We start from the raw sequence: 12,990 nt of genomic DNA, 5'->3' as shown, positions 1-12,990 counted from the left end.
CCACTAGATGAAAGAATTGGAGAAGGACCCCAAATATCAGTGTAAACTAAATCAAGAATTCCGTAACTAGAAGACTCAATGTGGCAAGGGAAAACACGCAGATTTTCCCAACTGGCATACAGAACACAACGAAGTATCACTAAGAGACTTACTGGACTCACTAACCAAACAGGACTGTAAGACATGGCTAAGAACACGCTGATATGGATGACCAAGATAGTTGTGCCAGCCTGAAGTAGAGGCTCGTGCTGACAGGAACGTAGACGGAGTAAAACGAGACATTAGCAAGGAGTAGAGCCCACCAAAACTATTGCCTTGAAATAGGATCGTCTTGGTGGCGATATCTTTCACACCAAAACCATTCACTAGACTTGGGAAAAAGACAAAAATGCCCATGGTAAATCGAACTTCTCACGACTGAACGACGGAATACGGCCGGAAAGATTTATTCGACCAAAATTAATTGATTTCAAGGACCAAATTGATGAATATGAAATTGAGGGATTACATTAATAATTCGTCAACAATTGAGGGACCAAATCATTGATTTTCCCTTAATATAACTTTCCGTTGCCGGAAAAATTATATTAATTTTTAAAATTAATATAACTTTCCGCTGCCCTTCCACGTAGAAAGAATGGCGGATAGTTATATTAATTTTTACGGAGTAGTTAATATAACTATCAGCTACCCTTTCTTCATCTGAGACCAAAATAAACAAAACAGATCGATGAGTCGTAAAAACCAGATCTGACGCTCAGCTCTCTTCCTCATCGCTCTCTCCTTTCCGCCGCCGACACCGCGACACCGCCTCTCTCATCAGCCACCAACGACGCCTGCGCCAGTCCTTGCCACCACCGTCGCCACCGCCACTGTTCTTCTCTTCTCTCCGCCTAGGTTTTGGTTTTGTTCCGTTTTCCAGGTGTTGTCTGGTTCGTATTCGCCTTTCTCCCCCCGTTCTTTACTGAATCCTTGATTGAATTTTTGCTTCTTTGGTTTGTGTCAATATAACTGTGTTGTCGCTTTCATTTCTCTGCTCGTTCTTGGGCACACACATCACTTTCTTGTCTTGACTGGATTGCTAATTTGTATGGTTTTCTTGCCTTTACTGTTTTGAGTTTATGATTCTCATTTCTATGCTATACTTGCTCTTCTATTTTCCAGAGTCAGATAATGTGAATTTCTTTAATTATTCATGCCAAATGGTTTTTAGTGGATGTTTGTCAACTTAAAAGAGAAGATCTAGGTTGACTAGAACAATGTGCTAAGTAAAGTAAATGAAAATTTAAAAAAAAAAAAAAAAAAAAAAAAAAAAAAAGCAAAAGGGCCAGCTAGCTTGAAGCCAAGAAAATGTAAATACATATGTAAGGGAGTGTGCATTTCAATTTGTCATAATAAATCTATGCTACAAGACTTCTCTGAAATGCCTATATTATCATTGAAACATTCTTTCTAGTGAAAGTAAGAACAAACACTTAAAATGTTGGTCAATTTTAATGATGCTATTACTATGTGATGATGTTTCTTTGTAGTTGGGAATTGAATTGTGATTGGTGAATGAGAGGATAATACTATACTTGATGTGATTTGTTTGTAATGTAATATGGTTGCTTTGACATGTTTATTGCAGCCCATCAATCTGTAGAGACACGATTGGTTGCAACAATGGATCGAGGACAAAACCTTGCGTCTACATCAAACAGTGAGGACGATCTTAATGATATCATTAGAGAAGAAGTCCTTGACTTCCTTCCTGCTAAATCACTGTTCAGATTCATGGCTGTTTGTCATCTCTGGAAGCGCCATATATTAACACCAACCTTCCACTTTAATCAATCACTTCGTTTCACCGACACAACAGGCCTTTTTTGTCAGACTAGTCCTGAAACTCCTCCTGTCTTCATACCAATTCATCCAACATCTGCTGGTGTACCAGATCCCTCTTTGAGCTTTCTGCCAGAACCCGTTGTGATTAGGGCCTCATCAAATGGACTGTTGTGTTGCCAAGGACAAACTGAAGATGGGCACTTGTATTTGTGCAGCCCAGCTATAAAACATTGGAAAAAACTTCCAAAACCTACTGCTTGTCATGGATCTGAGCCAGCACTTGTGGTGATATTTGAACCGTCACGGCTCACCAATGTATCTGAGTACAAACTCATTTGTGCCTTCGAATTTCCTGATTTTGGTGATGCGATTGGATTCGAAATATACTCCTCCAAGACTAAATCTTGGAGAGTTTCTGGGGACTTTTGTTTTGGAGCTAAAAAAGCTACTCTGCGATCTGGTGTTCATGTCAATGGTGTTGTTTACTGGCCTATATGTAGGCGTGGAATTGTTTCTTTTGATCTAACAAAGGATAGGTCAGAGTTACTGGACAACGTCAATACTGGAAGCATACTGGGAACATATTATGGAATGCTTTGTAAGGTTGTTTTGCGATTGTATTTCACTGAAGTGGTGGTCAAAGTGAAGGTTAATATCCAATCGGCTGACAGAGTAAAAATGTGGGAATTAGTGCGACATGCTGTTTTTCCTCCCGACACTTATATGCATATGGATGATGATTTTGTCTGCAGAGTTGTCTCTATAGGCAGAGAAGAGGTGGTGATTCAGCATAGGAACCAATTATACTCCTATGATCTTCAAACAGAGGAAACTAAAACACTGACCAAGCCAGATGAACCGGAATATGATATATGTGTGCCCTATGTGAATAACCTTGTTTACCTCTGAGCTTCATGTACTTGAGATTCATAAACTCCATCCATCTCAACCTCCTACTTTGAACAATCATACATCAATCTAGTTAAGGGAATAATGTTCTTCTATCATATTTGAATTGTGGAAAGAGTTGTCATTGTGTCATCTTTAGTTCAACGGTATTCTAACTGTTTGGTCTTGGAAACAAGCCAGCAAATTAATTGTGTCTTTACAGAAACCAATGGATCCTTGTCCAAAGATCCATTCCATATAATTAATTTGCAGGTTAGAGAGTTTGAATCCCTGTGCTTCTGCCTGGCACCATTGCAGGAAGCTTGCTATTTTCATGCCATCCTTATTCCTTAGTTCTCATATTCTTGGTGCATATAAAATATGTAAGTTGTCTAATTACATATAAGGTCTCATTTTATTTATCATTTTTATTATTCATGGGTTAAATAAATAATATAATCTATTTAGTTTTTTTCTTCAAAATTAAATTTATATTTATTTTATTTATGTTTAATATTATTTTTAATATAATTACTAAATATATAAATTGTAATATAATTACTAAATATATAATTTCTTTATTCTTACGCAATAGTTAACATCACTTTTCAATGACAAGATGCCAACCTCATTTTTACAAACCTTTAACCAACAACCATTTTACTATACCAAAACTTATTAATGTTGACTTTCAACATGACAATAAAAGGAGTGCATGGAAACTGTCTCAAAGCATAATTAATATTTCGCGCTTATTATATCTCTAATCTAATTTGTTATGTCAAGTACTATGTAGTCGAATATAATTTTCCTAGTGTTATGTTTTAGCATGTAGACTATAGTTTCATTTATAAAATATGAGATAAATCTCAACATTTATAGCGTATAGTAAATAATAATTGTTACCATAGAGCAAATCAGTAAATACTCTTTTATGAGGATTCACATAATCATAAAGTAGAATAGAGTAAATTGTTGTTCTCAAATTTGAAGAAATGGATGAGCATTATGTAATATACCAATTATATTACTTACCATTAATAATAATCTATTGACATAATTATAGACAATAACATGAAGCACATAGTTCATCAACTAGTCATAAATAAATTGAGTCGGATTGGATGATAACTCACACTGGTTAGTGGTTACCACAGAATGAAGATGAGCCTTGAAACTGGATGTTACAAATAATGCATCAAACCAGATCTCATAAGTAAAGAGAACCATCTTAGAATTGAACCACCAATCACATGCGCATCAGTGTTTGTGAGCTACCAGTCATGATGTTTTTCTCTATGTGGATCGCTAGAGTGTGCATTCACAGAGGATTGATATAGAACATCCATGATGATAATGTGTTGTAAAATTGGACATGTAAACAATACAATTGTATCATTACGATTGCAGGAAAGTAATATGTAACATTTTCTATTACTTCACCATTAAGTGGTGCAAGTTAATAGGCTATTTATGGCCATTTACTGGCCTATAAAGAGTGGTGGAATTGTTTCTTTTGATCTAACACAGGATAAGTCAGAATTAGTGGACAACGTCAATTCTAACGACAGAAACTGCATACTGGGAACATATTATGGAACGCTTTGTAAGGTTAATATCCAATTCCCTGACAGAGTAAAAATGTGGGAATTAGTGCGCTGTGCTTCTGCCTGGCGCCATTGCAGGAAACTCTTGCTATTTTCATGCCATCCTTAGTTCTCATATTCTTCTCTGGGATGAATCCTTTGCTTGACTAGATAAACTTGAATCCTGTAATTGAGAGGTAAAATTCAAAAGTTAGTAACATTTGTTTTGTTACATTAAAAATCGTGCAAAAAGTAAATGTGACAAACAATTAAGGACGGATGGAGTAATTACTAAATATATAATTTCTTTATACTTACATCAACTTCACTTTTTGAACTAATGTAAGTGTTCAGTTCACACTGCACTGAGCGATGCACGTCTACAACGCTGATATATATTATATATATTGAGAGATTTAAGGTTGAGGATCGATTGGATTTGTACTTTCAAGTTTTCCAAACTCGATCGGATTGGGTAGTGATAACTCACACTGGTTACCACAGAAGCATGCATGAAACTTAGCTTGAAATTGGATTATGTTACAAATAATGCATCAAACCAGATCTCGTAAGTAAAGAGAACTATCGTACCGTTCAGAACCACCAATCACATGTGCATCAGTGTTTGTGAGACTACCAATCATGATGTCTTTCTCTCTGTGGATCGCCAGAGTGCATGTGCCCGCATTCACTTTTGGTATACAACATTGGTGATGATAATTTGTTGTAAAATCAGACGTATCATCACGTGAACAGTTGTATCATTATGATTGCAAGAAAGTAATAGACATATAGTAAAACAAGCTAGAAGACAAGCATGTGAGAGAAATCATCAAACCTTTAGGTTCATGTTATATTTGGTTAGTTATGTAACATTATATTCCTATATTTGGTTGGAGTTATGTAACTTTCCCATGGAATCAAAGATAATCTCCACATCAGATTTTTTGGAGAATTGAATGTGATTCCCTATATTTCTTAAGTAATGTGAGATTCCTTGATTATTTACTTACTTTGCCATTGTTGAGTTTTTAGTTTTTAAATGATAATAAATAATAAATTATATTCTTCTTTGTTGGACTTTTGTCTTTTGGTGGATGTTGTCTTTGGTGACTCATGGGTCCCCGGGATTGTCTGGTCCATTATGCTAATTTATTTTATTTATAATAATTTCGAAATAGCTAAACTAAATAAGTAATTTTACTACGAGGGTGATTACGGGGGTTTACTAATCAACCTAAACAGAATTCGTTTTCTTGGTTTTCTCCTGATTGGTTTGTGGGGTCTTCGTCTCCTGGGGCCACGTTTTCTTCGTCGAAGTTGCCTTCGTTTTCAAGTTCGGCCTGAGTGCGGCTCATGACGAACACTTTTCCGGGAGCACCGTAATTTCCTTGATTGTTCAAGCCTCCGTGGAGAAAGTATATTACTAGGACTATGTGGTCTAATGGTACCCGGGTTGGACTTCTATTTAGAAGGCTGTGAGTTTGAGCTTTAGTGGAGGCGTTATTGGCTTTGAACAGATATTACATTGTAATAGAGCTAGTAGCATTTAAAAAAAAAAATTTATATTATTATAATTACATTTTTTTTATAATAAAGTGTTGCTTTTAAGAACCTCTTGTAAGGTGCTTAATTGCATCAATTATGCAATTATGTTTTTTTTTTTTTATTACTATTACTATTACTATTACTATTACTATTACTATTACTATTATTACTACTATTATTATTATTACTACTATTATTACTACTCTGGTTTTTAAGAAGACAAATGAAGTGATGGGTATATATATAATAAATTTTCATACATTGTCAGGATATACGATTCTTGATTAAGTTACTGCAGAGCTTACGGAAGAATTTTACGTACTAAAAATCTCAAGTTACTCCCTTGGTGAATTTGTCATAAGAATAACTAAGAAATTTGATATCTTCTTGTATTTCAAAAGTTATGGTTTGATTACCATTATGTTTAGTAAGGGAAATCAGAAACTTTTAGGATGGTGCGTTTTACATGTTTGAAGACAATGATCAAGTGTTCTCTTGTTTGTACTGAGTCATAAGTTCCTTATACGAGACTCAGGCTACTAACAAGTCATAAGATGATTATTGAATTGCTTTTGGAATTGAAAAATCTTGAAATACAATGCTAGGAAGTTGAAAATAATGTTGCAAGAGTAGTTTCAATATAAGAAAGTGAATAAAATGCGAATTTCCTACTTTACCCCTAAAATTTTAAATATTTTTTAATTCTTTTGTCAGTTTTAACAGTCAGGGACCAAATGCGCCACTACGCTCATAACTGAGGGAATAAAAATGGATACGGTCATAACTCAAGGACTGAGTCATCACTACCATTATAACTCAGGGACCAAACTCGCCATTTTCCCTCATTATATATATATATATATATATATATATATAATCCTATAAAAATAAAATATTACATTTGTGTATAGAAGATGAAAATTTAAACTCAGTGGACAAAAGAATTAAAATAAAGCCTTTTGAACTTCATATACAAGACATATGTTGATGGTATTAAAGTAAAATAACCATTATAACATAAACATTAATTCTTCAACAAAACAGGTTTATATTACATACATCAGTTTTAACCAAACACAAAAATCTAACATTACCAGGAATCTGACATTTCAAACAACCTGAAATTCCCTAAGGTAATCTACATTCTGTAAACCAAACGACCCCTTATTATTTATCCTTCAATTCAATATATACGTGATGCATAGTGTTTCTGTATAACTACCATAATACAATAGTACAATACCTATAGTAATTTCAACATATATCTATATCTAATCTAATCTATATAATAACATAAGTGATTGTGAGATTTTCCCGCACCCAAACTTAGGAACAATTTAGTAATATCAACATTGACAAAAGTGTCATTTAGAATTACTATTTAAAGATCTTAAATAAATTATTACCCTTTCCTTTTAGTAATATTAGGTAGGAGTCCGTAGGACTTTTATATGCATATTTAGGACAAGGATTGTCCATGGTCTGAGGTTGTTTTTTTGTCTAGTTTAATTTATATTAGGAAATATTTTGTAGTTAAGTTGTCTAATTACATTTTTGATCTCATTTTATTGGTCAAAGTACCTATGAAGTACTTGTACTATAGTGTTTTGTTCAATTTATTCCTTATACTTTTATTCTGTTCAATTTAGTCTCTTTACATTAAAAAGTGGTGAAATTAAGGACAATAATTAACGGTGTTAATATTACAGTTAACTTAGCTTACGTGGCGCTGACATCATTGCTGCCACATCATGATATCTATATTCCAACTCATATATTATTTTATAAATATTTAAATTAATTATTTTTACCACTAACATATTACATTAATATGTATAAAATAAATAATTACAAGCATGCTGACGTCAAGTGTCCAAAATTCATTAGAAACATGGTTGTAATTATTTATTTTGGACATACTAATTTAATATATTGGTGGTAAAAATAATTAATTTTAAATATTTATGAAGTAATACTCCCTCTGTCTCATTTTGCCTGTCCTATTTACTATTCATTGGTCAAACCAACTCTTTCTTCATTGCTTATTTTCTTTAGTAATTTTTAATTATTTTTAAATTTGATTTTTTTTTGTGTGTTTAATAGTACTTTTAATGTAGTTTCTAAATATATAAATTTTATATATTAATACTAAACTTAATATTATGAGAAATTGAATTAAAAATAAATTCAGTCAAGCCTCGTTAACCGAACTAGACAAACAAAATGGGACAGATGGAGTATATATTAGTAGGAATATAAATATCATGGTGTAACAATGATGACGTCATCACCATGTAACCTAAGTTAACGGCAATATTAACACGGTTAACTATTGTCCTTAATTGCACCATTTTTTAAAGTACATGGACTAAATTGAACAAAATAAAAGTATAAGGACTAAATTGAACAAAACATTATAGTACAGGGACCTCATAGTTACTTTGACCCATTTTATTTATCATTTTTATTATTCATGGGTTAAATAAATAAGATAATCTTCCCCCAAAAGATTGAATCCCCAACCCGGCAAAGCATTTGGGAGGATGTAAATCACGGTGACTCAATGACTTAGTAGACAAGGCCAAATGCTAGTGCGCACAAGGAATATGCTTACTTTCGACATAATCCCCACACTACCGCTCCCAAATATTGTCTACTGAACCATTAAGTTAAGCATGTGGGAACGATAAATAATATAATCTATTTAGCTAAGTTGTCTAATTCCACCATTCTTCCCTAATAATTCAAGCAAAATCAAGCATATATGAAGCACAATTATAAGCCACTTCATGACTTATCAATAGTATATGGACCTCCCTCCCTTGTTGTCAAGTGTATGGTCTTGGTTGCTCTCTCTTCTTGGTCATACACATATCCCATCTTCACCCTCATTACTTGTCACATCACCGTTTCTCCTTGCCAATATCATTCCACCACCTTTTTGTGGGCCTACCTTCTCCCTTCAAATCCAATAGTCTTAGGAACATAGCCGCCATGGCTCCATCACGAGTTTCTCACTTCTTCTAGTTGTCTGGACAACTAGAGGAAGTATTCGACCCACACCTCGCAGCCTAACATCACTGCATCTACACTCCCATAGTATGTGATGGATATACTATGATTGGAGCAAACCAACCCGGGAAAGCGGAGCAAGGAAGTATGGAATAGACCCGGGGCCTAGTGGTTAGGCCCCGTGCTCGGCCCAAGGTGCCTCGGTCATGGTGAGCTCGGTCACATGAGGTCGGCTAGGTGAGCTCGGCCCTATGAGCCCGGCCATGGTGAGCTCGGCCATATGAGCTCGGCCATGGTGAGCTCGGCCACGGTGAGCTCGGCCATGTCGAGCTCGGCTATGTGAGCTCGGCCATGGTGAGCTTGGCCATATGAGCTCGACCATGGTGAGCTCAGCCACAGTGAGCTCGGCCATGTCGAGCTCGACCATGGTGAGCTCGGCCACGGTGAGCCTGACCATGGTGAGCTCGACCACGGTGAGCTCGGCCATGTCGAGCTCGGCACACCCGCGGACCCGGTCTACACCCGGGCGCGGTCAACTCGGAGATCTAATTACCCCCTGATTTAGGGGGAGGCGGTTAGAGGGTTTAGCTTGTATAAAAGCCCCCCTCCTTGTCCTAACAAGGGACCTGATCATTATCTTACACAACATATTCCTAAACTACTACTTTATAGCTATTATTGTCCTAATCAAGTCTTGTAATAACTTATTAGCGATATTTAATACAATTTACGGTCCCTGCGACCTTACGATATCCTTGCGTTACATTTATTTGTTCCATATATATTCTTATCCGGGTTTAATAATTCGGGTCACTCCGGGTTAATTAAATCCATCATTGGTGTTCTTGTTGAGAGCTGCTGTACCAGCTCAAGCGTGTTCTTTATCCTTTGATCCACCGCGATCAGCTACCATATCAAGGTCGAGATCCAACTCTCGCCACACCAATGGTTCCTGTGGCACCCAACTCGTCGCAACCGGGAACGGTCCCAACGGGGCCCCCAGCCTCCAACCGGCCACCCCCAGAAGGTCGGAGGGACATGAGGGATCGACTCACCAACCACCGCAACGTTGGTGCACCGCCTTCCGCTGCACCTCCTCCGAATCTCGCCCCGCTACAGGAGGGGGCGGTTGCCCTTTAACAATCCTATGCGACTTTGGTTCACCTCGCAGGAGGGTACCTGTTGGACAATTTTAAATAATGTCCTCGCAAGTGCACGAGTCAATTGTAGTTTTAGCGTGCAAAGCAAGGGTCGATCCCACAAGGAATTGATACGATGCAATTTAATAACTTCAAATTAAAATGACAAACTTAACAATTTAAAGTGCTCAAAGACAGGAATCAATAATAATCAAAAGCCAAGGTAACATAATTGACAATCAGAATTGATTAACTAAATGAAATTGCAGGTAGGAAAAACAATTGAATAACTACGGAACAAAATAGCAGGGAATAAAGACTAGAAACGTGAATCAATTACCACTACTAAAAAGATTGCTTACCAAAGTAACAATGAATTAACAGTAATTAAATCACAAGGAACAATCTTTCAATCACAAATTACAAAGTAAATTAATGAAATTAGAGAGAGTAAGGTGAATGGAAATTGCCGTATGACAATGTTGTGCCTAAATTGCAAATTAACTCAATAAATAAGAAATATAAAGTACAGCAAACTACAATCTCATTAGCTCATAATTTAATTTAAAATCTTAGATTAAGATGACAACTAATACGCACAAACCAGACTGACGCTACACTTCAAAAATAAAGCTGCCGAACTGAACTGAAGCCATCGGAAAACCAGAAATCCTCTACCACGCCGAAGATCGCCGACTCCGGAATTGCTCCGGGATCCAAATCGGTCCCGATATTCCCACTCTCAAATGACATGGCTCTATTTAAACTATTGTAGCCTAACAGCTCTTCCTCAAATTCGTGGACGGAATAGCACAACAAGCAATGGCGGTAGAATAGCTCTCCTTAAACAAATTTTCAACATTTCCTTCCTTTAATTCCGTAAAACCATTTGCTAAACTTGCTGCTGACGTACGAAAGAAAAAAAACATGGAGAAACTTATTCTTATTTGGTAAACACACCTATAATTGATTATAAAAGTATAAAATGCTTAAACTTTATAAAAAGACTAATTACAATAAAAGTAGGTACATAAATAACCAAATATTGCTTATTTATTATAAAAGTTTATTTAAATAAATAATAAAAATAATGTTCATCAAATTTCCCCACACTTATTTATTTGCTTGTCTTCAAGCAAAAGCATTATTAAAAGGAAAAGATAAAGAAATTAAAAATAAATCAAATATTAGATCGAGCTTTATCCAAATAGACTTTTAAATTGATTGCCACCAATGCAAAGTTAGTGCCAACTCAAAGGGTGCATAAAACAGTCGACTAGAAATTAAAAACTTTAACAACTAAAATAAATATAAAACGTATGCTGACACCCCTTATATGAACTATACGAAAACTCAATAGAAAAATATGAAAATTTCACCAAATTCAACCTAAACCAAATTCAGAAATATTCTATCACAGTGCAGGTGAAAAATCTGAAAGAACAAGGATCAAAGGCATTTATTAAAATTAAAATGCAAATGCTCGTCTCTTTCAAGTTCACTCATTATTTTTCTATTTTGACTTTTTTACAAAGAGAACTTCCCCAAAAACCTCGCCATTTTACGCCAGACTTGATTGGGTTTTCAATTTTGTGTGTACTCATAAACCAGACCACAACACTTATTGATTTATTTATTATACATGTGTATAGGTGGCTGATTCAGCGGAGTAGAGTCTCTTACTTTATTGCAAACAAAATAAATAAATAAATAAAACACTCTCATTTATTTTTTTAAAAATATTTTTTTAATTTAATCTTTTTTTATCACTTCACTTATGCCATAAAGATGATCCTTGAACCAACACAATACACCACAATTTATAGCACTCAAGAATTATTTAAGAATTTGAAAATGGTAATATAAAGTGAAACCAACATATAAATTATTTAAGCAATTGCATAAAACATATAAAGGTATTTGTGATTTTCAAATTCTATTTATTTATTTATTTTGTTTTTTGTTTTTTTTTTTTTGATTTTTTTCTTTGGCAAAGTTATTCAAAATAAAAGAAATTAAAAACTAGCCACATGAAATATACACACTAAGAAATGACAAAAACTTGCATTATTTCTATCACCGAGTATTTAAAAAACTCAGGATAAAACTCAAACTAATGCTAGAATTTTAAAATAAAAATGTTTAAGAAAATGAACATAAGAAAATTAAAAAGTTTGAAATTAAAAAAGAAATTAAAAAAGGTTAAGAAAATATACATAAGAAAATTAAAAAGTTTAAAATTTTTCAATTTTTTGTGATTTGTGGGTAAAATCTCTTCCCCGCACTTATTTTCAACATTGTCGTCAATGTTGTGAGAGGAAAGAAAACAAAACAAAGAGAGTCCTCCTTTATTAGATTTTTTATTTGTGGAATTATCATTTAGCCTTGCAGTTCGAGAATAACAAAAAGAAACTAATTTATCAACGTCATTCAAAAGATTTTCTTTTTGAATTTTATCGAAACCCAACTTACCATCATTAGCAAAATTCAACCCTGCAAAAACTTGGTTATATCTATCACACAGATTTATAGATGTAAAAATTGAAAACTTTGCAGTTTCAGCAAGCACATATTTGGTCAATTTATCTACTTGAGTGTCAATAGGTATTGGGAGCAATTCTTTTTGTAGCTCTGCACCTACTGTTTCAGGCACACAACTTTTGAGCCTATTTGGAAACGGAATTGGGGGCACAAAAGGCTCGGGTGCTACATAGGACTCCTCCTCCTCAAAATCTTCATTTTGTATAGGTTTGGTGTTTTCAATACTTTCATGAACAGGAATTGGGGGCACATAAAGATTGAGATGCACATAAGGGTTATCAGATTTATGCAATTGAGACTCATCATTTTCAACAATAATATCATCAACATCATTATGCAATTTTTCAATTATTTCAGTTGGTTTAGAAGTGATATTGTCTTTTAACTTGTTTTCATTATTCAGAGCTTCTTCAGATTGACTAGGTAACTTACTTGGCACATGCCCTTGC

General features: G+C 34.7%; 1 protein-coding gene across 1 annotated transcript; it reads left to right on the top strand.

Annotated features, from left to right (window-relative positions):
• The first annotated feature begins 702 nt into the window (after window positions 1-702).
• On the top strand, window positions 703-2,834 carry LOC109169602 (F-box protein At5g07610-like). The gene is made up of 2 exons (XM_019318486.1): window positions 703-932; window positions 1,631-2,834. Exon 2 carries the CDS (start codon window positions 1,666-1,668, stop codon window positions 2,734-2,736), a length of 1,071 nt encoding a protein of 356 aa, XP_019174031.1. The 5' UTR covers window positions 703-932; window positions 1,631-1,665; the 3' UTR covers window positions 2,737-2,834.
• Window positions 2,835-12,990: the final 10,156 nt, after the last annotated feature.

Source organism: Ipomoea nil, unplaced genomic scaffold, assembly GCF_001879475.1.
Source record: "Ipomoea nil cultivar Tokyo-kokei standard unplaced genomic scaffold, Asagao_1.1 scaffold3314, whole genome shotgun sequence".
In the NCBI taxonomy this organism is placed as follows: Eukaryota; Viridiplantae; Streptophyta; class Magnoliopsida; order Solanales; family Convolvulaceae; genus Ipomoea; species Ipomoea nil.
This window is presented reverse-complemented; position numbering and strand designations above follow the sequence as displayed.

Coding starts and splice junctions, on each gene's coding strand:
- LOC109169602 (XM_019318486.1), top strand. CDS start 1,666: ATGGATCGAGGACAAAACCTTGCGTCTACATCAAACAGTGAGGACGAT.